Source organism: Hyphopichia burtonii, assembly GCF_001661395.1.
Source record: "Hyphopichia burtonii NRRL Y-1933 unplaced genomic scaffold HYPBUscaffold_7, whole genome shotgun sequence".
NCBI lineage: Eukaryota > Fungi > Ascomycota > Pichiomycetes > Serinales > Debaryomycetaceae > Hyphopichia > Hyphopichia burtonii.
The window spans coordinates 60,614-88,083 of NW_017963734.1; the positions used below are offsets into that span (position 1 = coordinate 60,614).

A 27,470-nucleotide genomic window follows, 5' to 3' on the forward strand; every position below is an offset into this window, starting at 1 on the left:
CGAATTCAAGGTTTAGATACACGCACACACTCTCAGGATATGCGATATTGACAGGATTGATCTGCAAAACTGGGTGTATTATGAGAAACTCGCTGCTATTTCGATAATAAAAGCTTTCTATTCAGAGTTGGGAAGTAGTCTTCTGTTGATATTTTCTGTTTTTACCGTTTTTTTTCTTCTTTGCTCGTTTGAGCGGGTGTACGGAGGTTTTTTATTATTTAACAGCTATATACAAATAGATAACTTTGGCAATTACAAGAGATAGTTATGACAATGACAAAGATCAGTGGCATAATAACGCAGCACTAGACAAGTTTCTGGACCAGTCGGCTTTGTCAACGTCGTGGGTGTCTTCGACTTCACCCCATTCCTCAGTTTGGAAAATCGATTCCAAGTTACCCAATTCGATAATTTCGTCAATTGATTTGAAATAATGACTGTTTGGATGAGATTTATTGACTTGATATAAGTTTTTGACATTGTCTGGGTTGGCTGCATTTGATCTGAGAAGTGAAATACCACATAAGAAGGATTTAGAGGTTAAAATGGCTTTTTCCAAAGCCACCAAATCATAAATTGGCAATTGGTTTAACCAATGAAGAACAATGTTCTGGGTGGTGATTGCTTGGGTATTACCTCTCAATCCATCTGTTTCGCAATCAAGATAGTTCAATTTGACTTTGTAATCAGAAGAAGGTAATAATTTCTGGGGTTCATTGGATTGGGCGTATTTGGTGAAAAAGTCCTCAAATTCTTCAATAAGAGGTAAGTATAATTCATTTTGTCTTGATCTCAATTTGCCATCGTATTCCTCTAAAGTAGTGAAGATCAAACAAGTATCGGTATCAAAATATCTTAATAAATTCAATTTAATATCTTCCAACTTACCCACTTTTGAAATTAATTCGTTATTTGGTTCACCATCTTTATTGATACTCATTAAATCAATGGCCCTGGCGGTGATGGATGTCAATGGCAAAGAATTGGTCTTGATCTTTAAGTCTGGTAAATTGGCCCATTCATGACCAATCAAGTACGCCATTTCTTTCTTGGATTCCGGTAATGAAAGTGGGAATCCTAATGGTGTTTTCAAAGTTTTACCGTCGAGTTTAACGTCATATTGTTTGGTTGTTTCGTTATATTCGGTATCAACCGTTTCCCAGAACTTGGTCATACTCTTAGATAATCTATTGGTTTCAGAAGGTATATTGTTTTCAACAAAACTCAGTTCACCAGGAGTCTTCATTTTTGGAATAAAGGCATTCATAGAACCATCAGTAGCAAGAACTCGAGAGGTGTATACAAAGGATCTCACCGTGACATTGAACACTCTGGGTATTCCACCCACTCTTCCAAATCTCAACATATCCAATACTTAACTAGTATTACTTAAAGTATAGAGTTGTATTAATAAGTTATTGAATAAAAGAAAAAAGTGAAAAATTTAATGTGCTGGTGTGTGGGTGTTTTTTTCAAGGATATTCGTTTTCAGTTTTTTTCAGTTTATTCGTCGATTTGAATCAACGATTTATTCACCCAGTTTGCCAGTCAACACCGAATAGAAAACATTACAAGATGTCAGTGAACCCAGAGGCTTTGCAGAAGCTACTAATGGAAATGGACAACCAGCTTAACAAGTCCAAGGCCGAGTTAAATATGTGCAATTTGCAATTGGACAGAATTAATACCAACTTAAACCTTATTAAACATACTTCAACCAATTTAAAGAAATTAACTAATTCAGATAATGATCCTGTTTGGCAAGGGATCGGGAAAGCGTTTGTGAAGAATGACGTGGGATCATATATAAAGACCATTCAAGGGGACGAAAAAGAGTTTTTGGATACCCAAAAGAACTTAAAAACTAAACAGCATTATTTACAAACTACTTTAGATAATACTATAACAAACATGACTCAATTAGTTGGAAAGAAATAGTTTACTTGTACCATAAATCATTCTATATTTAATATATTTAATATACATTTATATATATCTAATCACTATCATCTTCATCTACACCATCGTCTAGGATACGTCTTTCCAAATCTTCATTTTCTTTTGCTTTGTTTTTATCTATTTCCATTCGCTCGGTTAAAAAGATGTTTATATGATCTTGTAATGTTGTTAATTGAGCTCTTAACTCGCCTAATTCAGAGTCTTTGGCATCACTTGGTCTATCTCGATCTTCTCCTCCAGCTTTGATCACAATGTCGGATATTTGGGTTGTTTTCCCATTTGTTGAGTGTGGACCTGGCCCCGGCACAAACTCCCGGGTTAAATCTGGTGCAGCATACGTTGCTTTCGGTATTAATGTCATTATAGTCTGGCTTTGTAGAGTAGTTAATGGTGTTTTAGTAACGAAAGCAAAAAAAGGCCCTTTGGTGAGAGAATGTAGGTACGGGTGCAAAAGAAGGCCTACGGATGCAAAATTAAAGATTGAATAGATTTAAAGACTAGAATCAATATATAGAAGCGGGAGTAAAATTAGAGAAGAGGTTATTCTTGCTTGATTATTGGGATTCTTTTAGCCGAATTGGAGTAGGCGTTGAATTTAATTTCGATGATTTCATCGGTTGAAAACAGTAACAGAGGAATATCATAGCAAGAACAAGCCATTAAATAGCCATAGAAAACTTTTAAAACAGTATCATCGGCAATGATTAGGATATCCCCACTCATTCGTTCCATTTCTAGAATCAAGGGTTCAATTTTGATGGCTAAATCGTGGTACAGTTCAGCTCTAGAGAATCGATGATGGTAAGGATCTTTTAAAAACTGTTCAAATTCGGTTGGATATTTTTCTTTTATTTCATCATCAGTCATTTGACCAACTATACCGGGATTTTTTTGCAGTAACTGAATACGGTGTCTAATATTAATATTTTGATTAGCTAAAAATTGAGTAGTTTCAACGGTTCTCTTTTTAACCGAAGTCCAAACAACAAAAGAATCTTCATCAACGCCATCTACGCCAGCCGTTGGATGTTTATCATCAATTGTCAATTGTCTTTTATTTTGAGGTCTAACACTTAGACTTCTTGCCTTCACTTTTTCTGGATCAAAATAATCTTTACCTTGAGAATTTAAATAATTTTTTAAAGAGTTTGTTAAGTTTTTAGCATAATTAATTCCATCTTCATCTAAAGGAGGATCCTGACCATATTCTAAATCATTTTTATAACAACGAGCGAAAAATACTGATCCCAGTTTAATTCTTGAATTCATTAAAAAGAAAACAACTTTATTAATAAGGTAACCATAATTTGAATTATTCAATTCGATTCTTTCACCAAAATTAATAAATTTAATATAAGATAATTTATTATTATTATCAGTTTGATTCATTTCAGTATAATAAGGAGTCAAAAAACTAATACGTTCTTGGTAATCTTTATAAGCAGATTCATAATCCCAATTTAAATAATCAGGAGAAGATTTTGCTGCTTCTTCCATATTTTTCAAAATAATTGAATCATCAGTAACTAAAGATTCAATAAATAGAGTTTGAATATTCAAATCATTAAATTTTTTATGTAAATCTAATCTATATTCAGGTAATGCATTAACAGCATCATAAATAGCAACTTGTCCCTTATCATTTTTGAAAAAATTTAAGATATCATTTAAACATTCATCAACAATTTTAGTTCTAAAATCATTGGATTGAGGTGTGAATAATTCGTGGGTTAAATCCAAATCACTTGATCTTGCTCGACGATAATCACCCAAATGGAATGAATGGGTTTTAACTCCTAACCATCTTAAATAACGGGTTAAACTAACCGATAAGTGGGTTTTACCTCTACCTGGTAATCCGGCTAAACAGATACAAATTTTCCCAGCATGAAATAATCTTCCTGATTCTGTCAGATAAAGTTGTGCTGGACTAATATGATACGGATCAATTTCTTTGTGGACCCCGTCGGTGCCAGTTATATCACTTAACCGTCTTGTTCTTGAAGCTTCCAGGGGTAAATTAACTAAGTTTGGTTTTGAATTATTATGAAATGACCATCTTTTTTTGGTTCTTTTACCAGAATTTGAAGGATTTCTTTCTAATAAAGCCGAACCAAACCCATTGACAATTTCACAATCGTCATCCGAATCAAATGTTTGGGACATTCTGTGTGTATTGATAAGTATTTGGCTTATAAATTGACAGCTTTGATTAGATTTGCTTTAAAATTTCCCCAGAGACTTGCCAATTTGAGATGATTGGATCTTTTTTTTTTTTTGCTATATACATGGGACTAAGAAGGAATATATGCAATTCAACAACTACATTTAAATGACACTAAGAGCTTAACACCTGTCGAATTAGAGTACAATATTTATTATGATATACAGAAAACTAGTAAATTAACAACCTTATATAATCAATTAAATTATTCTAATTTACCACCTTTTCTTTCAATTAAAGCTTTTCTATCTTTATCTAAGTGTAATTTGTTGACAACAACTTTAGATGGATGGATGTTAATTGGGATGGAGGCACCGTTAGATTTTTCTTTTTGTAATTTTTCGATTTGAACAGCAAATTTTAATCTGTAAACAGAAGAAATTTTACCTTCAGAACCTTTTTTAGAACCTCTGACAACGGTAACTTCATCACCTTTTCTGATTGGGATAGATTTGATGTTGTATTGAGCTCTTAATTCTTTGGATAAAGGAGCAGATAATAAAGCTCTTCTTTCAACTGATGAAGAGGTGAAGTAAGCTTTTCTAGCTTTGGATCTAGAAGATGAAACGTCTATATCAATAGTTAGTATATATTTCTTAATCTTAGTGATATCCCCAATTCTACTGAATCATTCATGTCCACCACATCACTTCTCTACTTGATTCCTTCTTCCTTTACTTCTTTAAGTAACTTCTTCGTAGCGTTCTTATGCTAACTTCTTATAGTACACTCAAGTTAATCGTCTCAACTCCTGACATTCTTTAATTCAGTATCAACGGACATCACACTCTTGGAATTCAATAATTACCTTGACTGATCTTGGCCATTTTGTCTATGGTTGTATAAGGTTGAATAGAACAGAACTAAAAGAGAGTAAAAATCTATTAAATGAAGAGAATTTTTTTTTCAATACCCAAAACTCAAAGACTGAGATGAAAAAAAAAAAAACGCTAACAAAAGTAAAAAAAAAAAAAAAAAAAAACGCTAACAAAAAAATTTTCTGTGCGAATTGGAAAATTTGCGAGCCTTAGGGCACTTGCCCTTGAATAAGGTGGCGAGCACGTGACGCATTTTTTCAATATTTTAAAATTCCCCCCGGTTTCCGATTGGCAAAAAAAGAAAAGTCCCCGGCGGGACTCGAACCCGCAATCATCCACTAAACTCTCTAAAACAAGTAATCTTTGATTCAAAGGAAAATACCGGAGGTGGACACCTTAACCAATTAGGCCACGGGGACGCGATTCGAACCCTCCACCTGAGCTGATAGCGCGGCCGGCCACCAGGCCAAGTGAGGTTAAACATCCGCCTGTTACCGAGGTTGAACCGACCTGATAGGTAAGGTTTTACTAGAGGTTAAACTTCAGAGAGTTTGACGAGCCTTTTAAATGGCTTAGTGTGAGCTCAATTGGAAGCTCAGGTGGTTGGGCAACGATGTTTATGATCTGGAGCGGTTTTTTCTTTCGAAAAAGCGGTTTTTGCATAATAAATTATTGAATATACTCTAAACAATGTCAGAAGAAGAACATCAACAAACCACGGAGGCTTCTACTTAAAAGAGTTTATCTCTGTTTGTGACTTAAGAATACTTTGCTCAAAGATTTGAGTGGTTCCATGTCTGCTGAAGATTTAAGTACTCCGATAACTGCCAAAGATTTGAGTGGTCCGATAACTGTCAAAGATTTGAGTGCAATTTATGCTTCCAACTGATTTCCCTTGTTTACGCTGTATTCTTGCCATAGGTTATTTTTCGAAATCTTACAAGCAAGAACCTTATTCCTGCTCTTTGTTCCGCAGATGTCTTAACTAATATTATCATAAAATGCTGAATTTATTTTAATCTCTTTAACAATTTCCAGCACTAAATCACCGAGGCTTTTCAATCTCTGAACCTTTTGCTCTCCAACGTTGTATACACTTCTTATGTCTTTGAAAAGTAGATGAATATTCATCATTGCAAAAAACATACGAAATAATCAATACCTGGAATATATTTCCTCAATACTTCGATTCCAGAAACCTCACTCTATTATTTGATAAGTCCATGTAGCAATTCAGTTAATTTATCGTCACTCTAAATTATAAACAGGGTATTCTCCGTCAAATCAAACACTGATGATATCAAGATTTGGCTCATATTTGTTGCAAAAATTGCAAAAATTTGATTATATTCCCTCTACACCTCTGAAGTACTCTTTAAAAAAATACCCACTACGCACCCACCCCCCTGCTACATGGCCATCACTCCAAACAATCTGTTCAAAGCATTTCAAATAGATTCATAGGCTTTTGAATAATTGCAAAAAAAAAAAAATAGCGTGCACCTTCGAAAAAGTTGGCAAATGAAAAAAACTCGAAAAGAAAAAAAGATGGAAGACTTTTTAATGCTTGAAAAACCATTCATAGTTGATATTCCAAGCATTTACCGATGTTGCAATCCAGAATAGCTCAAAGCTTGGTCTTATCAAGGCCAGCTTTAAAAGCAGTCAAGCCAATTTCGCTCATCTCAGCAAGATCTTTGGTACTCAATTCATTAGTTAAACCCCAAACCTTTATGAGACCAACTTCAATTGACTTTTCAAATAAAGTTCACAGATTATACTCCACCAAAACTGCACCTCCACCTCCACCTCCACCGCCATCGGAGCCATCTGATAAAAATGCAAAGGGTAAACTTATCCTCAACAGAATCTCCAGGTTTTTCACCTTTTCATTATCATCAGTCCTTGTATTAGGTGCTTTTGGGGTATCTTTATTGGTTATTTATCTTATTTTATCAGAATTATTCTTACCTTCCGGTGATACCAAAACTTTCAACAAGGCAGTTAAGCTTCTCGAACAAAATGAATTGGCCCAAAAGGCATTAGATTTTAAATCGGGTGAAAGAGTTAAAGCTTATGGTGAAGTACCTGGTGACAGATGGGTCCGTAACAGACCAGTTCAAAGTGTAAGATCAAAAGGTAAAGATGGCAATGATCGTCTTTATATGAAATTTCATGTTGAAACTGATAGTGGGAAGCATGGATCAGTCACCCTCGAACAAGTTGATACTTCTTTCTGGAGTTCAGAATTTTCTTATATTGCATTAGATATCCCAAGACAAAGAAGAATCTACATAATAGAACCTAAATATCAAGGTTTATTACACAATGAACACGGGAATAATGGATTTCTAGGTCTTAAATGGGGTCCTAAAAAAGATAACTAATTCATGTAAATTTTACTTATATAATCTAACGTCTAATGAAAGTTGTATATAAAAGATATCATTAATATAAGATATTGTATTAACCCAGTAGTCAATTTCTCACCTCCAGACTTTGATTGTTTCTTCATTTCCTTTTCATTTGTTCTTTGTATCGGCGAATGATAATGCATTGTGCCGTTATTACCTTTCTTATTAACATACTGTTCATACTTCTTATCACTTTCATCAGAACCTTCTCCAATAGCATCTTGGCAAGTTCTGCCATCTCTAGCAAAAATGTTTTTCAAATCCAACTTGTCGCTATTCGTAATCAAAACCGCTTGTCCGTCAAAGTCACAAAATTCACTTTTTCTATGATGATGGATATAGTTTTTATTTAAAGAAAATGATATTTTTTGCTTTGTAGAACAATCTGAAAACCTTCCATAAAAGCCAAGGGAACCGTCGGCTTCAATTTCATGACAGTCAATAGAAGAACATACTCGATTCAAAAATTCCTGTTCATGCTTCATGTCCTGAAAGGGACTAACCACACATGATAATGTGGATTGTAAGCATTCACACTTTCCAACATCCGGCCTTGGTGGTATTTCCTTTGAAGCCTTCCAAACTGATCCCAGATCATAGTCTGTGCAGTTGGGACTGGGTATATCTTTTTCAATTTGCAGCTTATGGATCTTGAAAGGCTCGATTGAATTAAGCCTTTGTTTTAAGATTCCGTAATCTTCAGATTTATGAATACCCCCATCTTTATCTTCTGTGACAATTCCATAGTGATTAACACTATCGAAGTATTCGTAAGCGATTCCACCTGACCATACTTTTGACATGGTACTTCCATATAAAGCTTCAACTTCAGTAAAAGGACGAGGTGAAACGGTATTACAGCCGTATTCACTAAAGAAAATTGGAACACTGAAGTCACTAAATTCCATAGTTCTTTCTCTGTAGCCCGAAGTAGTATAGCTGGAATAACCACACCATTCGTACATGTTAAGCCCCAAAAAATCTACTCCATTATTGTTTGAAGAGTTGGGCTGTTTCTCATCAGTGCAGGTTAAATAATTGAAAAGTAGTTTTCTGATTTCTGCATCATCATTAGAGGCATACCCAACTGGGATTTTCCTGTAGCCTTTACTTTGAATATAATCTTTCACGTCCCTAACAGCAGCTTTGACAAAAGGAGAAGCATCAGTATTCACTTTAGAGTTTGTAACTTCATTACCAGCAAAGAACCCTAAAACATTTCTATAGGAGTGCATTGAATCAATCACAGAAGTATAACGTTCGAATAGTTCAACATCCCAACTAGGTTTATCTCTATTAATTGATAGTTCAGGTTCTGACAAATCGGCCAAGATGTAGATTCCAGCCTTTGCGTACTCATTCATACAAATGTCATGATTAGCATTGGGATCAATTTGGTAAACCCTGACCACGTTAATTCCAAGTTCTTTAAAATTTTCCAAATCCCGTAAACAAGTTTTGGGGTTTGCCATGGAATCAATATAGAAAGTTTCTAAAGTTCTATCATATATTTCATCAGAACCCCTTCTTTTTTGATAGGCGATTCCTTTGATGAAAAACTGATACCCTGGCCCGGTTTCAAAAAATTTATTTCCTTTAACCTCAATTGTAGGTATCTTAACGTCTGCCGATGTGGACGCCGGCTTATCTTCAAGATCTAGCCCGACACATACCTTTAACAAAAATAAGGAAACACAAGCCGTCAATCTTAATATCATATTCATCTTTCTTTAGTTGTTCTGATATCTTTAGGATATTTGTGGCTGCAAAATCAGTTTTATTCGATTTTTTTTTTCGCAATTCAACAAGACTACAAAGATGGTTTAACCAAATACAAAATTAAAAGATAATACATATAAATAGAAGCGAAATACCAAAAAAGTGCCTATAAAAGTTTAGTTAGAATGACTAGAAGATCTCAAACAAATGCTTGAATTCCTTTTTGCCTTTGCATTCAATCATGAAGATCTCATCATTACCAGCCTTGATCAATAAACCGGCTTTACCGATTCTTTCAATTCTATTGAATTTTTCGTCTTCTCCAATCAACCAATTAAATGTCTCGATTGCTGGATCGTCATTATCAATGTTATTGTTCTCAAGTATTAAATTGTAGTAAGCCTTATGAGTGAAACTGTCATTGATTAAGAAGATGCTTAACGAAAACATAGACAATATTTCCCAAGAAGAGGGAATATTTATTGCTGAATAAGAATCCAATTGTTTCTGCAACCTGACAGTCATCTGGTTTAATAATAACATTTTAGAGTTATCGGGGTTACTTATGATATTGGCATTAGTGATATCATCTGAATTCAATGACGCGAATGAAATCTCTTTGCCCAAGATTGGATCTGTTTTCAAAGCAGGTTGCTTAATAGTAGAGTCATTCCCAATATTTGATGAGTTCAAGCTAGTAAATGTAGATGAGTTACTTGGCTTTTCCATCAATGACGAAGAGCTAGTAACGTTTGAATCATTAAAACCGAGACTATGAGCAACACTCTTATTCTTGGGTATATTTTTGATAACACCTAGAATGTTTTTATAGTTCGAATGAATCGAGCTGGCAAAAGACCCATTAGTGCATCTTATCATTATTAATAAACTTTGGTTACTAATAGAATCAGTCGAATTAACTTGTAAGTCTAAAGCAGAAGAATGCCTTATGCTTGACTCCTCATTAATATTCATTAACATAATTGGCTTATCGATAACTTCATCATATGTATCATCATATTCTTCTTTGAAGAAAATCAACCAGCTTTTATTCAAGTCATAGTTTGCAACAATTTTCAAAAAAATATTTTCGTTAACGGTGAGCATTTCCCATTTCCCATACTTTTGTTTCCATTTCGAAACTTTCATAGCTTTAGGTGAAGTGGGGGTGATATAAAAGTCAATGGAAGAATCACTATTAATCACATCTTTTAATGACTGAGGGATATATAAGTGTTCTTCGGCGACGTCTTTTGGAGTTGCAGGTGTTGAGCAGCTATCTGGTTGATTTTCATTGACCAAAGGAGATGCAGTTGCAGAAGTGGCACTCTTGTAAGGTTTGAAGAAATACGTTGAAGTAGATGAAGGTAATGCAAATGGCGAAGGCAATGAGGTAGAAGTAGCCATTTTAGGAGTTGGTGTATCTGATTTTTCAGAAATAGTCGACAACCTTAATCTTTCGGCTTCTTCTAAAGATGTAGTATTAATGGTCACATTTTTCTGATTAATTGAAGAAGAAGAAGCCTTTGAACTAAGAGATCTTGGAGGAGCGAATGATTCGCAATCTGCTGCATAGTTTGACGAAGATTCATCATTTAATGGACGTTCACTTTCATCAGTTAATGAAGTGTCTTCAGTGATTTCTTCTTCTGGTTTTTGAATTCCATTTGATGTTGTACTACTAGTCATAACTGAGTAGTTGGAGGACTCATTTTGGGAATTTGAGCTTGTATTTGAAACAGTAGATTTCTGTCTAGCTTTCTCTGGGAGTGGTAATTCATCTTTTGCTAATGATTTATCAGTTGATTCCGGAGACATTCTATCAGGTCTCTCTGGGGCTGTCTGATCAATACTTAAAGATGATGCGTTGGTGGAATTATGGAGAGAAGACTTTGAACCATTTTTATTTTTCTTAAAGAAACTGAAGATTGACTTACGACGACTTTTGGTTGAGTTAATTGGAGGAGTCAAGTCACCTAATGAAGGCGAAGAGTTATTTGAATCCTTACCCGAGCTTTTAATCGAAGCTGGTTTGGCTAACTCACTCAAATTTTTAGGAATACTAAAAGATGGATTATGATTTTTGCCAAAATTATTAATGTCAATTGCAGAACCCGATGACAATTGATACAAGGAAGATTGGGCATTTGATGGTTTGCCTGGTGGTTTAGTTTCTGACAAATCAGGAACAGATGAATAGATATTTTGTTGTTTACGCTGATAGTCATTTGATAGATTTAACAAACTGCTATTATTCTTGACTTCGTAAAAATTGCCAGCAGGAGCAATTGGTTTAGCTAATATTGATTCATCATCATCCAATGATTCACAATCATTGGCATCATCGTCTTCCATAGAAACAATTTTAGCCAGAGAAGAAATGGGTCTATTTTGGGTGAGATAATTATCTTCATTCAAAACGGTGGATACGTTTTTATTAATAGTTTTGATAAATTGGGTATCGATTGATTTTGAAGTAATTTGATCTGCAGTTTTATGATATAATTCCAGTTGATTAGACGTATCATGAGCATGAGAATTATTTGATAAAGTTTTGTGAATGATATCTAGGGATCTATCATATCTCGATTTTAAAGAATCATTTGAATCCATAGAATTGATTGAAGTTGTAGATTGTTTTCTAGTCAAGAAAGGAGGTTGTTGGAAAGACTTTGAGGAATTAATTGAAGAAATCGAGTTGCCTCTTGATAACATAGGTCTTTGAGGTTGTTGTAAATTAGGATTTGATCTTTTAGATAATTGATTCAAAGGAGATACACTTAAAGAAGGGGAAGAAATCAAATCTTTGAAAGAAGCCTTTTTATCTAATTGATTTCTTGGACTTGAATGACTCGAGGGAGAAGAAGGATAGTCATAGGTATTAATTCCCAAACCAGACAGTTGAAATTCTTTTGTTGGTTTTTTGGATATTGGAGAAGAAGAATTTGGGAAAATTTTAGATAATTTATTATACCAAGAAAGCAAGATATTTTGATCACCTGAAATACAGATTTCATCATTAGACCTTTGTTTTTTAGAGAAACTCAAGGCATGAAGGGTTATTGTATTTGAATGGAAAGAGATCGACACTTCATTGACTCTTAAAGGAGGGTGGATCAAAGAACGAGCTTGATCAATATTGGAGGGATCGGGGATTGCTAGAATTGCCAAAGCATTATAAGAATTAGAATTTGATAAATCAAGTAATACCAATTCAATTTTTTGATTTGAATTGTTGGCCAAATATAAATTTTCATTTTTAGTTCTTTCCGAGATCTGGTTAATTTTGAAGAAGCTTGAAACTCTGTTCAAGTTTGAGGAAGACGAGGGAGAGCTTGAATGTAAAGTCGATAAAGACTCACCAAATAATTTTGTATTATTAAAAGTGATATTGTTTAACTTAAAACTTTCATAATGTTCATTATAATTATCGACTAAATCCAACATTTCATCAGCAAAATTATTCAATTTTTCAATGACAAAAGGATTTCTTAGTAAGCAAGTTGAATTATGAATGAAATCAATATAATTTTGAGTATGAAGTATTGGTTTAGCAAAAATCAGATAATCATATTCCACTGGGAATAAATCAAAATATTTTTGAAATATAATCAACCCACCGTTTTCCAAGTAGATGATGAAATCATTAATGAAGTTTTTAAAGCAGTCTTTAGGATTAGATTCGTGTAGAAGGTCCTGATAATTATTATTCAAGATTTTCAAGATTTTACTATTTTTAGTAAATAACCCACGTATTATAAGATTCAAATTTGAAGTACAAGGAGCGGATTTGGTGGGTTTTATTAGACCCAAAATCTCAATCAAGTTATTATTATGGCTATTTTCAGCATCCAATAAGAATCCCAAAAGTGCCAATGGATCCAGGTGTCCAACAGACTGCTCCAGCGAATATTCGGATTCGTTAATCGACCCATACAAGGATCTATGTGGTGATATCTCGACAGTCATGTACAACAAAAAACAATAGCAGCAGCAGCAGAAGCAGAAACAGCACTAGCAATAACAATTAAGATCAAATACCAACAACTAGTATTAATATAAAAGAAACCGATTGACGAAAACTGGGGTTAAAGACTCTGTTTTCGATTGCAAAAGTCAGCTTCAACAGAATGTTTTGATAAACGAATGACGAGGCCCTGGAAAGAAACAAACTTATTCACTCAACAACCGTTGGAATCCTTTGAAGTAGCAAACTCTTTCAAAGTTTACAGTCTAAGGAGGTCTCAGTTATATAAGTATCGCTTCTTGTCTGAAAAATTAGGTCGCGTTTTTTTTTTTTTTTTAATTTTTTTTTTGTTTTGTATGGCGTTTTACCTCGCTAAACACGCGTTTATTAAATCGAGAGATGGATTTATGTCCAGGGCAATTGAAGGCATCCAAAACTTCTTACTTCGAGGAGAAGGCCGGAGGTTAAGAGTACTACGTTCATGGAGAGATAGATGTGGGATGCCAACACACCAGCCGAAGCCATTGAAGCGCAGCCCGTCGACAAGCGCACGGGGACGAAGATGTTTACATTTTAATCTTGTGTTCAGTTTGATATAATAATCGAAGGTTGATAATCGTTTAGACTTTACGTACAGAAAGGCTATATGTCACGTTCAATCATCCAATCAAGGACCGGAGAGAGTCCCTCGCCAGTGTACCCACTGACAAGCTGGATGATGTATCTATCTTGGTTCAATTCTCTGTCGAGATTTAGAACTTTTATGACTTGATCTTTGACCGACTGATGCTGTTGTGGGTCTAACATGTCTACCTTGTTGATCAACACCACCAAGTAGGTGCCCACCAATTGATCTTGTAGAATGATTTTCTCTCTTAGTTCTTGGTATGATTCATCTAGTCTTTCCAAGCTTAACGAGTCAATCACCCAGATGATTATATTGGACCGGTCGAAGTAGTTGCTCCAGAAGTTACGGATGGTGGTCTGGCCCCCAATGTCCCACATATTCAAGTTGTATTCCTTATACTGTATCGTGTTGATCTGAAATCCCATCGTAGGTGATACTTTCTTGGTGTCCTCGCCCAAAATCTGCTTGATGATGGTTGTTTTACCAGCATTGTCCAATCCCAACGTCAACACCCGGATCTCCTTGTCTTTGATCTTCTGTTTCTTTATGATTGTAAGCAACCCCATGGTTTCGTCTATTGATCTAACTATTAACTAGTAGTTATTAGTTGATCTGTTCAAAAAGTGCACTAATAAAAAAAAAAAAAAAAAAATGCACTGGCAAATGGCAGCAAAATTATCTACTCTTCTTTTCAACTTTGGTATCTAGTGTTTCTTGACATCAACAGCGGGAGATCCACTTGATAACTGCAAAAGAATGGACGAAGATGTCTCAGGATGTTAAGGACCAGTCCAGGTCTATGAAAAAACAGACGTCTATCCTTGATTTCACCAAGAAGTCCGAGATCTCTAACGCGTCGGGGCCAGAAATCGTTGATTTAACCGGTGATTCATCAGTGATTAAAAATGAAGATCAGGACTTGGTCAGCTGTCCAGTTTGTCAAATCATCATCTCTTGCTTCAGCATGAATGATAGAATCAAACACGTAGAGGAGTGTTTGTCTATTTCGTACGTGAAAGAAAATTTTGAAGATGAACAATCAGTTAAAAAGAGAAAAATTGATACTTCTTCTTCTTCTACGAGTGCTGCTGGTAAGAAGAATGTGGCCAAGAAGATAGAATCCCCCAAGTCGCTCAAACAGAGGTACATCAATAAAGATTCAAACATCAAGAAGCCAAGATTAGCATCTCCAAGTAATGAAAGACAACCAAAAAATGTTGATACTCCGACTAGAATAGACTCGAACAAACCCATAATTTATAAGAGAAGGCCAATACCTGATTTGAAGATCCTTAACTGCAAAGTCTCGATTAACCAATCGTATCTAATAGCGGTTGACGCTTTTAACTTCAGGCCCCATGAGTCTATTAGTAAGTATTTTCTATCTCACTTCCATTCAGACCATTACGGAGGGATCAGTAAAAAATGGTGTTCAGAAGGTTTGGAACTTAACCCTAATAGGAAACAAATATACTGTTCGGTTATCACTGGTAGACTACTTAGAATACGTTTCAATATCGACCCCACTTATATTAGACCAATGAAGATGGATAAACGTTATTTGGTACAAGAATATGATGATTGGAACAATACTGATGATTATACAGAATCCGAATCGAATAATCCAGGACTCTATGTCACCTTGATGACTGCAAACCACTGTCCTGGTGCTGCAATTTTTTTATTTGAATCAATTGCCTTGAATCATGCTAAACAATTCATGCTTCATTGTGGTGATTTTAGAGTTAATAAAGATATGATTGAACACCCTGCTTTAAGACCTTTCCACCACGGTAATGTTTACACTTTAGATAAACTTTACCTTGATACTACTTATATGTCACGTAATTATAATTTCCCAAAACAAGAGTTGGTCTGCGAAGAAATTAGTGAAATGTTTTATCACTTAATAATGGAAGATACTTTATTCAATACATGGTTTGGTACTCTACAATCCAGAATAACTGATTTTTTATCGCTTTCAAGACTGAAAAAGAAAAAAATATTGATACTAGTTGGTACTTATTTGATTGGTAAAGAAAGAGTCGCTATTTCAATTCTGAAAAGACTCAATAATATTCCTATATTTGTTTCAAATATTAAAAGTAGAGGTGATAAAAATGAAATTTTACGATCTTATGATGATTCCTTTTTAAATTCAGTTATTACTGATGACGATCTTGGTCTTGATTCCGATTTCAATGCAGTGATCCATTTAGTTCCAATGGATATCGTTAACTCGGTAGGTGAGTTGTCAAGTTATTTTAACCATAATCAATACTTCAATCATTTTGAACGCTGTATTGGGCTTAGACCGAGTGGTTGGACTTTTACCGCTCCCGATATTGATAAATTTGGTCCTCAAGAACCCAACCAAACGTCTGAAGATGATCCTGCAGTTGTTGATGATGTTGACTTAAGTCAAGTTAATAAAGAACAAGAATTATCGGCAATAGTGAATACTTTACAAAATGCACCCATGTTTAATTATGTTGAAGATGTATTGAAACAATTTCCGCTACCGAATAAATCAACAAGATCAAACAAAAAAAATCCTCATGACAATTCATTGTATAAAATTTATGGTCTACCTTATAGTGAACATTCATCTTATCGTGAATTATCCTTTTTTGTTATATTTCTTCAAATCGGTCAAATTATTCCTACTGTTAATACCCATAATGAATGGAGTGTTAAGAGAATGGATGATATTATCAATTTATGGTTGACCATTAAGGAAATTAAATTTCAAAAGTCAAACATAAATAATCATAAAGTAAATGAAGACCTACTGAATAGTATAAATAAACTAACATTAGATGACTTTTGATTGTCAAGTACTTCTTATTTTCTATAGAGTGGAGAAAGCACATTTTAAATATATAGTATACAACATGAAAATATAATGAATGAAGGAAAATGAGGCAAACAAATTCAAATTTTAAATATTCAACTCAAAATTTATTTATTCTTACTTTCAGCTAAAATGGCATAAAATTTATCTAATTGTTCTTCACATTGAGCAGTATGTTCACAATCTGACCATTGAGCTACAAAATCCCCTTTGTGATAGACCGTATTTTCACTTAATTTATCTTGAGGATTGACTTCACCATTTTTAGCACTTATGGTTCTTGGAGGTATGATACTAGTTTTTGATAATATAAAAGGATGCCATTGTAATATATGGGTTAATGCAGAATCAGGACCGTAAGGAAAATTTGGATAATTCAAATAAAGTTTGTCACCCCAAATTTCTAAAATTGATTTACCAATATTTGAATTTTTAAGAATTATTGAAGTTGTTTCAACTTTTGAATTAGATTGAGTTATAAGTAACTCAACCAGTTGAGCTCTAGTGTTTTTATAAGTTTTTATGGCACCATTTGGAGGTATAATAGATTGTTCACGTAACATTATTGGACTTAAAGCTTCTGGTGATAATACATATTCTTGTAAATTAATATTAAGATCCATAATAAAAGCATCTTGATCAAGATACCAGAACCATTTAGCTTCAGGGAATGCAAACATGGCTGCTCTTAAACAGTAAAGCCTTACCCATTTAGCCTTTTCCTTTGTTTGAAGATAACTTAATGAGTTTAAAATTGGTAAGAATTCTTGATACCAACGAACGTACATACCGTAGCTTTGTTTATGAGCATAATCAACTCTATTTTGAACAAGTTTGGTTAAAGCATCCAAAGAATATCTTTCGAAATCAACTGCAGTTACAATGATGACATCGGGATAATTTTTTGGATTTTTTGGCTTGAATACAACTTTGTCTTGATTCTTGAAGTAATTTTTAGCTTTGGCTAAATCTGATAAGGAATTTTCTTCATCTTCCTTGATTTTTTGTTGGGCTGGGTTTGGATCATCAAATATATTAAGAGATCTGATTACTGTTTTTTCAATATCAAGAAAGTTAGCATCTCTGACTTTTGATTCTTTCACCAATTTATGAATCCCCAATTCTTTTAACAATGGTGCATGTTCAATAGGTGGATAGATATACTTGGATGGTGTTTCAATGACATGAGGGCTGGTCAATGGATGTCCCCTTGGGTATCTGCTACTCGAATTATGACTCCAAAGTCCACTGAATCCGTGAAGTGGATACAAAATTATCCAAACAAATATCAACAATACGGCAATGATAGCAAAATTTTGTTTCTGAAAGCGATGGATTCTATTGAAACTGGCTGGAAGCGGTAAGAAATCCTTCAGTTTACCATACTTAGGCTTCAACTTATTAGCTCCCAACATTATAAACCACAATCTCTCTATCTATCGGCTTACTCAAAGGATCAATCCATCGATTTGTTGACACGATTTTCAAGTTTGATGTTTTTTCGCTCAGTTTTTTTTTTTTTTTTTTTTTTTTTTGGTTTTTAGTGAAATTTTCTTTTTTGATTTGAATAGAATTTCATTTCTATTCAAAAGCTACGACAGGCTTGAGCCACTGTCTAGGATGGTTTCTGGGTTAAGTGGCCTACATGAGTGTTGATACTGTTTTTGGACTAAAAAAAAGTATATTGAACGTCAGTAGACAGTAAGTAAGAGGATGATAATGAATCAATTAGCTCTAGATTCTTTATTGATACGATCTTCAATGACTTGTAAGGCAACTTGTCTTCTTCTTTCAGCAACAGAGTTGGCCACACTTTTCTGAGTTTGGTTCACCTGTTCAAAACGTTTTTGAGCTCTGATGTTACTTTGTTCGATGTTGTCATCATTGAATGGAGTGACTATGCCAATCAATACGCTTAACTCGTAGATTTGATTGAATACAGCACTAAGATAAGGTTTTAAAATGGCAGGGAAAAACTCTACTAGCTGGAAAGTATCGGAAGCATCTCCTTTGACCAAAGAGTCTTGGTCTGAGCTTCCACTAGCAGTGGTAATTGGTAAGATTGGATCACTAGCGAATGATTGGTGGAATCTTAAGTAGTTGTAAGATATTATGAAGCTGCTGATTGAAGGGACTGCTGGGTATAAAGACCTGCTGATTAAAATTGACCATACGATTATAATATTCAATAAAGCAAATGGTAAATGTTTAACCCTGAAATTGATTAAACCTTGGAAAAGAACAATGTTATGTTCTGGAATCCATTGCTTCAAGACAACTAAGAATGCAAAGTAATATGAGATTCCTCCACCTAAAGGTTTATCCATCCCTTTAACGTCACTTCTCATCACATTACATATGATTGTTATTAAAACGGTAATCAAATTGGTGATCAGACCAACAATTAGAATAAATTTGACAACTTCTTTATACCCCCAAAACTTATCCATATACTTGGTGGCAGAGATTGATACCACAGAGGAAATAATCAATGACAAGATGCTGATCTCTGCAAAAATCGATGTAATAAGAACCCATGGGTAAAAAATCACATAACGTGGTATTAATTGAATATAAGGAACTTGAATATCGTGAAATGCAACTGGAACTGTCTGCACAGTTCCATCTGCTTGTGGAACCTCATACGTTAAGCCCTGACGAAGCTTGAACATCTTTATTACGAAGATTATTAATGAGACCGCTATCAATGCTGTAAATATGATCTTTGTTGACTTTGGATAATTATGTGTTCTTAGAAGCTGCATTTTGATTGGATTTGAAATAACAATTAAACAGTCGAATATCTATTGAGCTTTCTTTCGTTCAAACTAACCAATTGTGGTTACAAACAATTCCTCGAATGAAAGCTATGAAGAATAGTGGACGGTTCTTTTGGCTAAACTTTTTTTTTTTTGTTTTTCTGTTTCTGTTTTTTTTTTTTTTTTCTTTCATTTGATTCTTTGGTTGTACATTTTTACATCTACAACTTTAATTTATAATGACAAAACAGCATATAATATAGATACATAAGAAATAACCAATTGAAAAAGAAAAATAAAAAGACTGTTTCAAACACCCTAATTTCTTTTAATTCTTTCATCTTAAAAACAAAATGACAATTTGAATAAACTTTCCATATCAATAGAATTAAATGTATATAAAGAGTGGAAACAACAAATGAAAAGTCAAATAAAACAGAATCGTTTTCAAATAAAAGAAATAATATATAAAATAGAAAGAAACAGAATATGTGAAAGAGAATTTATGTTTTTCCAAACATATATAAAAGATAAAAAGTAAAATAACAAGTAAATAAAGAAAAAAAGTTTGTAAATTAAATTGCTTAAGGTTTAGTAGTGTAACCTTTACTCTTTGGAGTGTAACTCCAGTAAGTAACAGAACTACCTTTATAGTATGAAGGAATCTTCTTACCAGTATCGTTGTTATCAACTTTTCTTGGTTGGAAAAGACCTTGCATAACACCAGAAAGAGTAGAACCAGTATCTTCAGCAATAAATTTAGATGCAATGGCAGGAGCAGCAATAACAATAACAAATAAGATTAAAATCAAAAAGTATAAAGTACAGTATTTTCTAACCATTCTCTTTCTTAATTTAGCTTGTTTTAAAGAGTAAATTGGAGGTCTGATTAATCTTGAAGGTTTCAACCAGAACAACATAGTTGAATGCCATCTGTCAATTAATGGAACACACAAGATTGGGAGTTGAACAAACAAGATAAGATGAGCCAAGATGAAATCACCAGCAAACTCAGACATTTCAATAACTTTAGCACAGAATTCACGAGCTGGTTGAGTTAAAGCCATGTAACCTAAACCTGAACCATACCATTTACCAGTCCAGAAAGCAGTGTTAGCTTTATCATTCTTAAATTCTCTAGTCAAACAAGTTAAGGTTAAGAATTTGAATAATAATCTTTGAATGTAAATCATGGTGATAACACCTAATAACATTCTAGCAAAATTGAAACCAGACAAGACCCACATGACAATGAAGAAAATCAAATGAATGACAACAGCAAAACCATGGGCAACACCAGCAATGACAGCACCAGTCTTCTTACAACATAAACCTAATAATGGACCGGCACAACATGCTAAACCAAGACAGAAACCAAGAACACCCATATCAATAAGAACTGGGGCTAAAGCACAAATAACAACTCTGACAGTAGAGTTAACATGAATTGGTTCAGTTGATCCATTAAAGGTGTAAGAATTCTTGGTAACACCAGTTTGAGCACAGATGAAAGTATAAGCAACATACAAACCAGCAGTGTAAATAAGACATGGAATGAAATCAGCAAAAATAACATTAGATCTGTGAGCTCTGGAAGCATCACCGGCAGCTTTTTCAGAAATATCACCAGTCAACTTACGTTTGAAACCAGTAATTCTAGATCTGGAAAGACGAACGTAACCAATCCAAGAATTTCTGTGCCATTTAGTGTTACCACGAGATAACCATCTAATAAAATCACGGTAATCAATGAAGAAATCTTCCCAAGCAAATTGATGAGGGTTGAAAATAAATGGAGAGAACATCAATGAAGATAAAGAAGCCCAGAACCATAACAATGGAGCTTGCCAGTGAGAAACAGTACCGAATAATAAGACCAACATACATCTAGCACCCATGTAGATAGAAGAATCAGCAAATCTTGAATATAAGATAGAGAATGGAATACGAGAAGTAGCAAAACCTCTACCAGTTGAGATATATCTAGCACCACCAACAGTTAAATCGGTGAATAAAGAAGTAGAATAAATTTGGGCAACGAAAACTTCAAACATTGGTGACAAGGAAATAAAGTGACGAATCAATCTTTGAGCAGCTCTCCAAACACCACGTTCAATCAATTCTTGAACAATCAATGGAATGAAAGAAATGAAGAAAACAATGAAAATGGATAAGGTATAACGTCTAATCCAATCAATAGCTGGACTAAGATTGTAACAACCCAAAGGATACAAGATATCTCTGACAGGAACATTTCTATTATACTGACAAATAATAGATTCATGAGCCAAAGAGTTCAAGTTAGCCAAAACCAAAATAAAAACTTGCAAAGATAATTGAATAAACAAGTTATTAATATGGAAACCAGGATGACCATAGTAGAAAGATAAGAAACGATCCAAAGGTAATTGAGTAGACAAGTAGTAATATTCACGAGACAACATTTGTTCACCCATACCAGCACCAATCTTAGTTGTGAAATTTAAAATAGAACCGAAACCCATATCTCTACCTTTACCACATTGGTAATATTCACAATGTTTAATTCTACCACCTCTTAAGACAGCAGTCATACCAGCATAAATATCTTCATTCAAATGTAAACCTTTTTGAGCCTTAGAAACACCACCTCTAGTTAACATAAAAGTAGCATTTAAGAAATCCGGATGACCATAATGCAATTTACCACCAATTTGAGCCAAAGTTCTAGCGAATAAAGTACCAAAAGTTTGTTCCTTACCGGCAGCAACATCACCAAGAATACCAGAGTTTTCGGAGAAAATATATTCACGAGCACCCAAAATAGCAACAGGAGAGTTTTGTTCTTTTTCAGAGTCTTTTAAGTTTGGAGCATAAGGGTTAACGTGTTCAACATTCAATTCTTCGAATTCAGCTAAGACAGATCTAATCTTCAAACATTCTTCCAAATAGTTATCTTGATTAGCATCAACTAATTGAATATATTCACCACGATGGAAGATAATAGAATGATTTTGATTATCAGATTTACCATCACCCAAAATTGGATTACCAGATAATTGAATTCTGAATTTAGGACGACGACGACCATTTTCCAACATTTCACAGTGACCATCAATTAAAGCAGAATAAACTCTTGGTTCTTCTTCTTCATTTAATGGAGGTTCTTCATCCAAGTAAGCAATTTGTAAATCAGGGTAAGCACGTAATAAGAATTCAGCATTTTCCATTTCATCGTCTTTGAATTTGGCCAATCTTTGCATAGCAACAATAAATTTGAATTTTCTTCTTGCCATTTTTTCTAAAGCTAATTCTAAACCTTCTGGATCACCACCAAAGTATTGAACTAATTCAGGGTTTTCAACACGGTATAATAATTTGATAGCTCTAGCATAATTCATGAAACCAGAAACAGTACGGTACAAAGTTTGGGATCTTAAAGAAGCCCAAATTCTAGTTCTTAAGGTATATTCAGGTGCAGCAGATTTGAAACCAATACAGTAGAATGGTAAGTCATCAATCTTTGATTTCAAACCATCTTCATTAGCCTTTTCTGGATCATCACCATTTTCATAAGCAGCAGTTTCTTCAGCCAAGATCTTAGTATCTTTAACAAAACATTCCCATTCAACTGGATGTAATTGTTTCAAGTATTCTAATAAAGTAACTCTTGAGAATTGGTCATCTTCTCTAATGATTTCTCTTAAAGATAATAAAATCTTTTCAGAATAGTGAGGAGTGAAAACAGTAAAAGTTGGCATATTATCAACTGGCAATGGTTCTAAAATTGGTGTAGCTAATGATTGAGCAAAGAAAGAAATACGACGTTCAGCTTCAGAATCTCTTGGGAAAAATTCAGTTTCAAAATTGTTATCATCTTGAGAAACGAAGAAAGTTGGAGCTCTCAAAGTACGTTTACCTTCAACTTCAGAAGGAACTTGGTGATACAATAATTTTTGGACATGGTCAATAGCTAATAAATGTTCTCTGTACATGGAAATAACAATAGCATTCCAAATTTGAGAAATTAAAACCTTTGGTTTATATTTAATTTCCATTTCAGTAGTAGCCAAAATCTTAGAGTAAATTCTCTTTGGTAATCTAGTGAAAATGTTTCTCCATGGAGTTAAGATAGAGATACCCAAGTAGAATGAACGACCAACTGAGTAAATACAGTTACAGATAATCCACCACATATAAGTATCTAAGAAGAACAACAAGAAATCAACAAGATACATCAAACCAAGCACAATTTTACCTTGATGTTTACAAAGTTGATCACCAAACCAATATTCACCAACACATCTCATGTTCATAGTAGATAAATTTCTGATAGGATCTCTTAAAGACAAAGTCAAGAAGAAATAAGATTCAGATAATTTAGCACCAAAAACAGCAACCCAAATAAGATAAGACATCCACATATCTAAACCTCTTAATTTATTGAAGTTAGCGGTGAAAGCTTGAGAAGCGATATATCTTCTATTTCTCTTATTCAAGTAAGATGTGAATAAACCACCTAATGGCATAATGGCGAAGAAAACCAAAGTAGCTATAGCAATGAAGAAACCGACAATACCAACAATTAAAGCTGATTTTGAAACAGCAGCTAAACCAGCCCAATAAAAGACATAAACAACAGGAATCAAGTTAGCTAAGAAAATCAAAATCAAAAATAATAAACGACGAGTTAAATGTTGAGCACCAGCCCATTCTCTTGGAACGAACATCCATTCAAAACAAGTAGCAAGAATTTGAATAAATGAAGCAATGATACCACCAATAGCAGCAGCAGCCCATCTAGAAGAAGCAGTTGGTTGATTGTTAACAGTTTGAACATAATGTAAAGTATAAATGGTTGGAGAGTTATAAGCAGTATACATCCAATAGATAGTAGCATGAATAATCCAGATTCTATTGAAATTAGTGATAAAATGTAACCAAGTTCTAATTTCTTTATAAGTTTTAAAGAAAACATTTGACCATTCAACTTCACCTAATCTTAAGAAACGTTCTTCTTGAGGAATATCAACCAATCTAGTACCATCATTGAAAATAATTCTTGAAATACCTTCAGGATACCAAAATAATTGATTAACATCATCATAACCAATAACTTTATTATGATCTTTTTCACGTTTAACAAATCTACCTTCATAAATTTCATAAACTTGAGATCTTAAGAAACGATAGATTGGAGTGATAACACGATTTAAGTAATCACCTTCTGGAACTGGTTCTTGTCTTTGTTGACATTGAGGAGATAATAAATAATCAAAAGCTGTTTTATAAATGTAACAAATAAGTTCAGGAGTAAAACGAGCTTGATTAGATTCACCCCAAATTAACAAGTAAAGAGAAATATCTCTTACACGTTCTTCAGGAGACAAAGCATTCATTTTAGTTTTCCATCTAATTTCAGCAGCTTCTAAAGAATAATCACCTTCTAATTCAGCAGCTAAAGCATCAGCATCTTGACCTAAATCTTCAGCAGCTTTTCTAGCCTTTTTAGATTTTTTAGAAGCTTTTCTAGCTTTTTTACCAACTTTACCTAATTTCATATTAGCAAAACCGATAGATTCATCTAAATCTTGTTGAGAAGCGAAAAACCATTTTTTATAATTGGCATTATCACCACCAATATAATCAGCATGTAAAGATAATAAAGCTTGAGCTGGAGACATACGAGAAGCTCTTGAATCCAATAGAGTCATGAAATAATCAAACATATTTCTCATAGAATCTCTTTGAAAACCAAATTTATTAGCCAAATCAATGAAAATATCTTCAATATGTTCAACTTTAATTGGAGCTTGAGGATCAGCACTCCAAGCAGGATAAGGTAAATTTGAAGATAATTGAAATTGAGTTGGATCATAATTTGGATTGCCACCATAAATTGGGGTTGAAGCACCAGATGATCTTGGGCCACCATAACTCATTTGGGAAGGAGTATATTGGGTACCGTATTGATCATAACCGGGAGTACCAGGGGTTTGACCACCGTAACTAAAGTCAGAAAAGGCTTCAGGATCAGCGTTATAACCACCAGCACCGGCTTGAGGATGAACACCATATTGAGCATTTTGGTAACCATCCATATCGTAAGGTTGTTGTTGATATTGAACATTTGGATCATAATAATCTGGATGGGCACCAGCACCATTCATATCATCATAAACATCTTGTTGATAATAACCATCTGGATGACCCCCAGCAACACCCTGGTGTTGCTGATTGGGGTCATAATAATTGTGATTATCGTTATACGACATCTTCTCCGGTTAGTATTTCTGATAGAAAAAATTGAACCGACAAGGAGGAGTGTAGTATAATTAAGCGAGTGACAGTGACTTCGAAGGGAAAAGGTCTGAGTGAAAAGTAAGAAAAAAAAAAAGAGAAGATAAAAAGAAGTAATTAAATCAAAAAAAAAAAAGGTAAGAAGGGATCAGAAAGTAAAGGGAAAAAAAAAAATTCGGGATAAACTCAGAAAGGAGGTTAATAATAATCGACACCGAGACTGAAGAAACAGAAAAAAAAAAATTAAAACAGAAAAAAAAAAAAAAAAATACAAAATCAAAGTAAAAATCTCACAAAAAAGCCCAAAAAAATTAAAAATAAAAGAGAAAGAGAACACACCTACTTTCTAGAAAGGTAAGTAAAGAACAGGGGGAACAAAGGGAAGAGAAGCAAGAGTAATGAAAGAGCACGTAGTACTTAATAGCCCAAAGTACAGGATATCAGGAATTGGAATTTGTCATTAGATCAAACAATTCTAATCGAAACATTGTAGAATCCGATACTAAGTCACTAAATACGACCACGAACACCGACCAGCAGGTAATCAGAAAACAAAAACAATCCCTTCTTTTCTGTTTAAAAGGTACTGAAAATGAAAGGTTTAGGAAATCAGCACCATCAAATCGGGAACAAAAGATAGTTGATTTGACCGCAGTAGGCACAATAAAAAAAAAAAAAAAAATAGAGGGAGAAAAAGAAATGAGATGAAAGAGGCACAATTCAACCAAAAACAAAAAAAACATTAACAGAACAAAAAAAAAATCAAAAGAAAATCAAAAAAGACACTCATAGATTAACCGCCCACGTCCTGCATATTCTGCTGAGCAATCCCAAGTTCACCATACAAAAGAAAAAGAATAAGCCAAAAACCAAGGGTAAAAATAGAACAAACAGAACAAATAACAGCAACAACTACTTTTTTAGCCAGGTTCAAAACGATTTTTGAAGGGTTGAGACAGAGACCATTAAGGCACGCAGCAACAGACCCAAACACCACGCTGCGGAAGACCCGGACACCGGGGTTATTTCAATTGCAAATCGTTGGTTCCGACTGGGAATGACCAGTCTAACACTTGTAAGTGGTCTGTACTTTAAAGATACCTTAATGACACCTCAAAGACACATTAATGATGTCTTTAAAGTTACCTTGATGACACCTCAAAGACACATTAATGATGTCTTTAATGATATCTTTCATGATATCTTTAATGACACCTTAATGATATCTTTAATGATACCTGTAACATTAGTGACCTGTAACATTAGCGACCTGTAACATTAGTGACCTGTAACATTAGTGACCTGTAGTGTGTAAGTTACCTGTAATACCAGTAAGTGATACCTGGGACCGTGTTTATAAAGGCAATTGGCAATTGAAGATACCTCGATTAAAGTTTTATAACAAAGATTGGATGGCTTAAGTGGAGGGACCCTCTAATGAATAAATGACATGGGCGGCTAATAAAACTCACATTATACTATATCCTCGAGATCATTAGTAGTAGAAAATACGTACACTGTAAATAGATCACTCAGTAGACGGGTCAAGCGAGCTATGATATGATCAATACAACGATAAGATGATGATTCAGTAAGAAACAAGTAGTTGTTAAAAAGATTTGATTTTATGTTTTTGATTCAAAAAGAAAAAATTGAAAAATGTGAGACTAAGCGCCTACTCGAAAATCGCGTTTCCCCCCGACTTACGAGGGTGACGTGTAGCCCACCCGGCTGCCCCTCGGAACTCGTCGATTTGTTCTACGTTTCAAGGCCCTAAAAGGCTTTGTTATCGGGATAAAAACTGTTAGATCGTGTTCCACCGAGTCGTGTCGTCGTGTCGTCGTGTCGT

General features: G+C 34.2%; 15 protein-coding genes and 1 non-coding gene across 16 annotated transcripts; 4 read left to right on the top strand and 12 right to left on the bottom strand.

Moving 5' to 3' along the window:
* Nucleotides 1-192: 192 nt before the first annotated feature.
* Nucleotides 193-1,405, bottom strand: HYPBUDRAFT_153722 (ATP synthase complex assembly protein). The gene has a single exon (XM_020221692.1). The coding sequence runs from the start codon at nucleotides 1,364-1,366 to the stop codon at nucleotides 284-286; it is 1,083 nt and encodes a 360-aa protein (XP_020074446.1). The 5' UTR covers nucleotides 1,367-1,405; the 3' UTR covers nucleotides 193-283.
* Nucleotides 1,406-1,514: 109 nt separating this feature from the next.
* HYPBUDRAFT_153723 (prefolding complex chaperone subunit) lies at nucleotides 1,515-1,953 on the top strand. The gene has a single exon (XM_020221693.1). It carries the CDS (start codon nucleotides 1,576-1,578, stop codon nucleotides 1,936-1,938), a length of 363 nt encoding a protein of 120 aa, XP_020074447.1. The 5' UTR covers nucleotides 1,515-1,575; the 3' UTR covers nucleotides 1,939-1,953.
* A 43-nt stretch (nucleotides 1,954-1,996) lies between these two features.
* On the bottom strand, nucleotides 1,997-2,320 carry HYPBUDRAFT_113726 (chromatin DNA-binding EKC/KEOPS complex subunit; the record flags this gene model as incomplete). The annotated part of the gene is made up of 1 exon (XM_020218990.1): nucleotides 1,997-2,320. One exon carries the CDS (start codon nucleotides 2,318-2,320, stop codon nucleotides 1,997-1,999), a length of 324 nt encoding a protein of 107 aa, XP_020074448.1.
* A 136-nt stretch (nucleotides 2,321-2,456) lies between these two features.
* On the bottom strand, nucleotides 2,457-4,234 carry HYPBUDRAFT_127935 (bifunctional fructose-2,6-bisphosphate 2-phosphatase/6-phosphofructo-2-kinase). The gene has a single exon (XM_020219385.1). The coding sequence runs from the start codon at nucleotides 4,123-4,125 to the stop codon at nucleotides 2,500-2,502; it is 1,626 nt and encodes a 541-aa protein (XP_020074449.1). The 5' UTR covers nucleotides 4,126-4,234; the 3' UTR covers nucleotides 2,457-2,499.
* A 113-nt stretch (nucleotides 4,235-4,347) lies between these two features.
* HYPBUDRAFT_163006 (60S ribosomal protein uL24) lies at nucleotides 4,348-5,010 on the bottom strand (the record flags this gene model as incomplete). The annotated part of the gene is made up of 2 exons (XM_020222596.1): nucleotides 4,348-4,753; nucleotides 4,992-5,010. 2 exons carry the CDS (start codon nucleotides 5,008-5,010, stop codon nucleotides 4,389-4,391), a joined length of 384 nt encoding a protein of 127 aa, XP_020074450.1. The 3' UTR covers nucleotides 4,348-4,388.
* Nucleotides 5,011-5,305: 295 nt separating this feature from the next.
* HYPBUDRAFT_t157 lies at nucleotides 5,306-5,420 on the bottom strand. Its single transcript has one exon. It is a non-coding gene; the product is annotated as a tRNA-Arg (tRNA).
* A 1,192-nt stretch (nucleotides 5,421-6,612) lies between these two features.
* On the top strand, nucleotides 6,613-7,388 carry TIM21 (Tim21p; the record flags this gene model as incomplete). Its single annotated transcript, XM_020222597.1, has 1 exon — nucleotides 6,613-7,388. The coding sequence occupies exon 1, from the start codon at nucleotides 6,735-6,737 to the stop codon at nucleotides 7,386-7,388; it is 654 nt and encodes a 217-aa protein (XP_020074451.1). The 5' UTR covers nucleotides 6,613-6,734.
* Nucleotides 7,389-7,404: 16 nt separating this feature from the next.
* Nucleotides 7,405-9,133, bottom strand: PGA5 (1,3-beta-glucanosyltransferase; the record flags this gene model as incomplete). Its single annotated transcript, XM_020223307.1, has 1 exon — nucleotides 7,405-9,133. The coding sequence occupies one exon, from the start codon at nucleotides 9,131-9,133 to the stop codon at nucleotides 7,421-7,423; it is 1,713 nt and encodes a 570-aa protein (XP_020074452.1). The 3' UTR covers nucleotides 7,405-7,420.
* A 146-nt stretch (nucleotides 9,134-9,279) lies between these two features.
* On the bottom strand, nucleotides 9,280-13,355 carry HYPBUDRAFT_142817 (uncharacterized protein). The gene is made up of 5 exons (XM_020219836.1): nucleotides 11,987-13,355; nucleotides 11,656-11,836; nucleotides 11,198-11,520; nucleotides 10,463-10,702; nucleotides 9,280-10,414 (listed from the first exon to the last, which is right to left on the bottom strand). Exons 1-5 carry the CDS (start codon nucleotides 13,101-13,103, stop codon nucleotides 9,324-9,326), a joined length of 2,952 nt encoding a protein of 983 aa, XP_020074453.1. The 5' UTR covers nucleotides 13,104-13,355; the 3' UTR covers nucleotides 9,280-9,323.
* Nucleotides 13,356-13,684: 329 nt separating this feature from the next.
* On the bottom strand, nucleotides 13,685-14,304 carry HYPBUDRAFT_153726 (Arf family GTPase). Its single transcript, XM_020221694.1, has one exon. The coding sequence runs from the start codon at nucleotides 14,293-14,295 to the stop codon at nucleotides 13,744-13,746; it is 552 nt and encodes a 183-aa protein (XP_020074454.1). The 5' UTR covers nucleotides 14,296-14,304; the 3' UTR covers nucleotides 13,685-13,743.
* Nucleotides 14,305-14,528: 224 nt separating this feature from the next.
* On the top strand, nucleotides 14,529-16,559 carry HYPBUDRAFT_113071 (DNA cross-link repair protein PSO2; the record flags this gene model as incomplete). The annotated part of the gene is made up of 1 exon (XM_020218947.1): nucleotides 14,529-16,559. The coding sequence occupies one exon, from the start codon at nucleotides 14,529-14,531 to the stop codon at nucleotides 16,557-16,559; it is 2,031 nt and encodes a 676-aa protein (XP_020074455.1).
* A 97-nt stretch (nucleotides 16,560-16,656) lies between these two features.
* Nucleotides 16,657-18,003, bottom strand: MNN11 (alpha-1,6-mannosyltransferase). Its single transcript, XM_020219837.1, has one exon. It carries the CDS (start codon nucleotides 17,996-17,998, stop codon nucleotides 16,691-16,693), a length of 1,308 nt encoding a protein of 435 aa, XP_020074456.1. The 5' UTR covers nucleotides 17,999-18,003; the 3' UTR covers nucleotides 16,657-16,690.
* A 190-nt stretch (nucleotides 18,004-18,193) lies between these two features.
* Nucleotides 18,194-19,433, bottom strand: HYPBUDRAFT_127957 (uncharacterized protein). Its single transcript, XM_020219386.1, has one exon. It carries the CDS (start codon nucleotides 19,346-19,348, stop codon nucleotides 18,308-18,310), a length of 1,041 nt encoding a protein of 346 aa, XP_020074457.1. The 5' UTR covers nucleotides 19,349-19,433; the 3' UTR covers nucleotides 18,194-18,307.
* Nucleotides 19,434-19,849: 416 nt separating this feature from the next.
* Nucleotides 19,850-25,670, bottom strand: GSC1 (1,3-beta-glucan synthase). Its single transcript, XM_020221695.1, has one exon. The coding sequence runs from the start codon at nucleotides 25,594-25,596 to the stop codon at nucleotides 19,927-19,929; it is 5,670 nt and encodes a 1,889-aa protein (XP_020074458.1). The 5' UTR covers nucleotides 25,597-25,670; the 3' UTR covers nucleotides 19,850-19,926.
* A 255-nt stretch (nucleotides 25,671-25,925) lies between these two features.
* On the bottom strand, nucleotides 25,926-26,521 carry HYPBUDRAFT_224956 (uncharacterized protein). Its single transcript, XM_020223111.1, has one exon. It carries the CDS (start codon nucleotides 26,362-26,364, stop codon nucleotides 26,062-26,064), a length of 303 nt encoding a protein of 100 aa, XP_020074459.1. The 5' UTR covers nucleotides 26,365-26,521; the 3' UTR covers nucleotides 25,926-26,061.
* HYPBUDRAFT_153728 (uncharacterized protein) lies at nucleotides 26,326-27,195 on the top strand. The gene has a single exon (XM_020221696.1). The coding sequence runs from the start codon at nucleotides 26,727-26,729 to the stop codon at nucleotides 26,895-26,897; it is 171 nt and encodes a 56-aa protein (XP_020074460.1). The 5' UTR covers nucleotides 26,326-26,726; the 3' UTR covers nucleotides 26,898-27,195.
* The last annotated feature ends 275 nt before the right edge of the window (nucleotides 27,196-27,470 follow it).

Coding starts and splice junctions, on each gene's coding strand:
- HYPBUDRAFT_153726 (XM_020221694.1), bottom strand. CDS start 14,295: ATGGGGTTGCTTACAATCATAAAGAAACAGAAGATCAAAGACAAGGAG.
- HYPBUDRAFT_127957 (XM_020219386.1), bottom strand. CDS start 19,348: ATGCAGCTTCTAAGAACACATAATTATCCAAAGTCAACAAAGATCATA.
- HYPBUDRAFT_153728 (XM_020221696.1), top strand. CDS start 26,727: ATGACACCTCAAAGACACATTAATGATGTCTTTAAAGTTACCTTGATG.
- HYPBUDRAFT_224956 (XM_020223111.1), bottom strand. CDS start 26,364: ATGTTTTTTTTGTTTTTGGTTGAATTGTGCCTCTTTCATCTCATTTCT.
- GSC1 (XM_020221695.1), bottom strand. CDS start 25,596: ATGTCGTATAACGATAATCACAATTATTATGACCCCAATCAGCAACAC.
- HYPBUDRAFT_153722 (XM_020221692.1), bottom strand. CDS start 1,366: ATGTTGAGATTTGGAAGAGTGGGTGGAATACCCAGAGTGTTCAATGTC.
- MNN11 (XM_020219837.1), bottom strand. CDS start 17,998: ATGTTGGGAGCTAATAAGTTGAAGCCTAAGTATGGTAAACTGAAGGAT.
- HYPBUDRAFT_127935 (XM_020219385.1), bottom strand. CDS start 4,125: ATGTCCCAAACATTTGATTCGGATGACGATTGTGAAATTGTCAATGGG.
- HYPBUDRAFT_153723 (XM_020221693.1), top strand. CDS start 1,576: ATGTCAGTGAACCCAGAGGCTTTGCAGAAGCTACTAATGGAAATGGAC.
- HYPBUDRAFT_142817 (XM_020219836.1), bottom strand. CDS start 13,103: ATGACTGTCGAGATATCACCACATAGATCCTTGTATGGGTCGATTAAC. Junction 11,521..11,655: donor AATTCTCATGCTCATGATAC/GTCTAATCAACT, acceptor CACCCAAAATAG/ACCCATTTCTTCTCTGGCTA. Junction 10,703..11,197: donor AAATCATAATCCATCTTTTA/GTATTCCTAAAA, acceptor CAAACTATGCAG/CAGATTGCGAATCATTCGCT.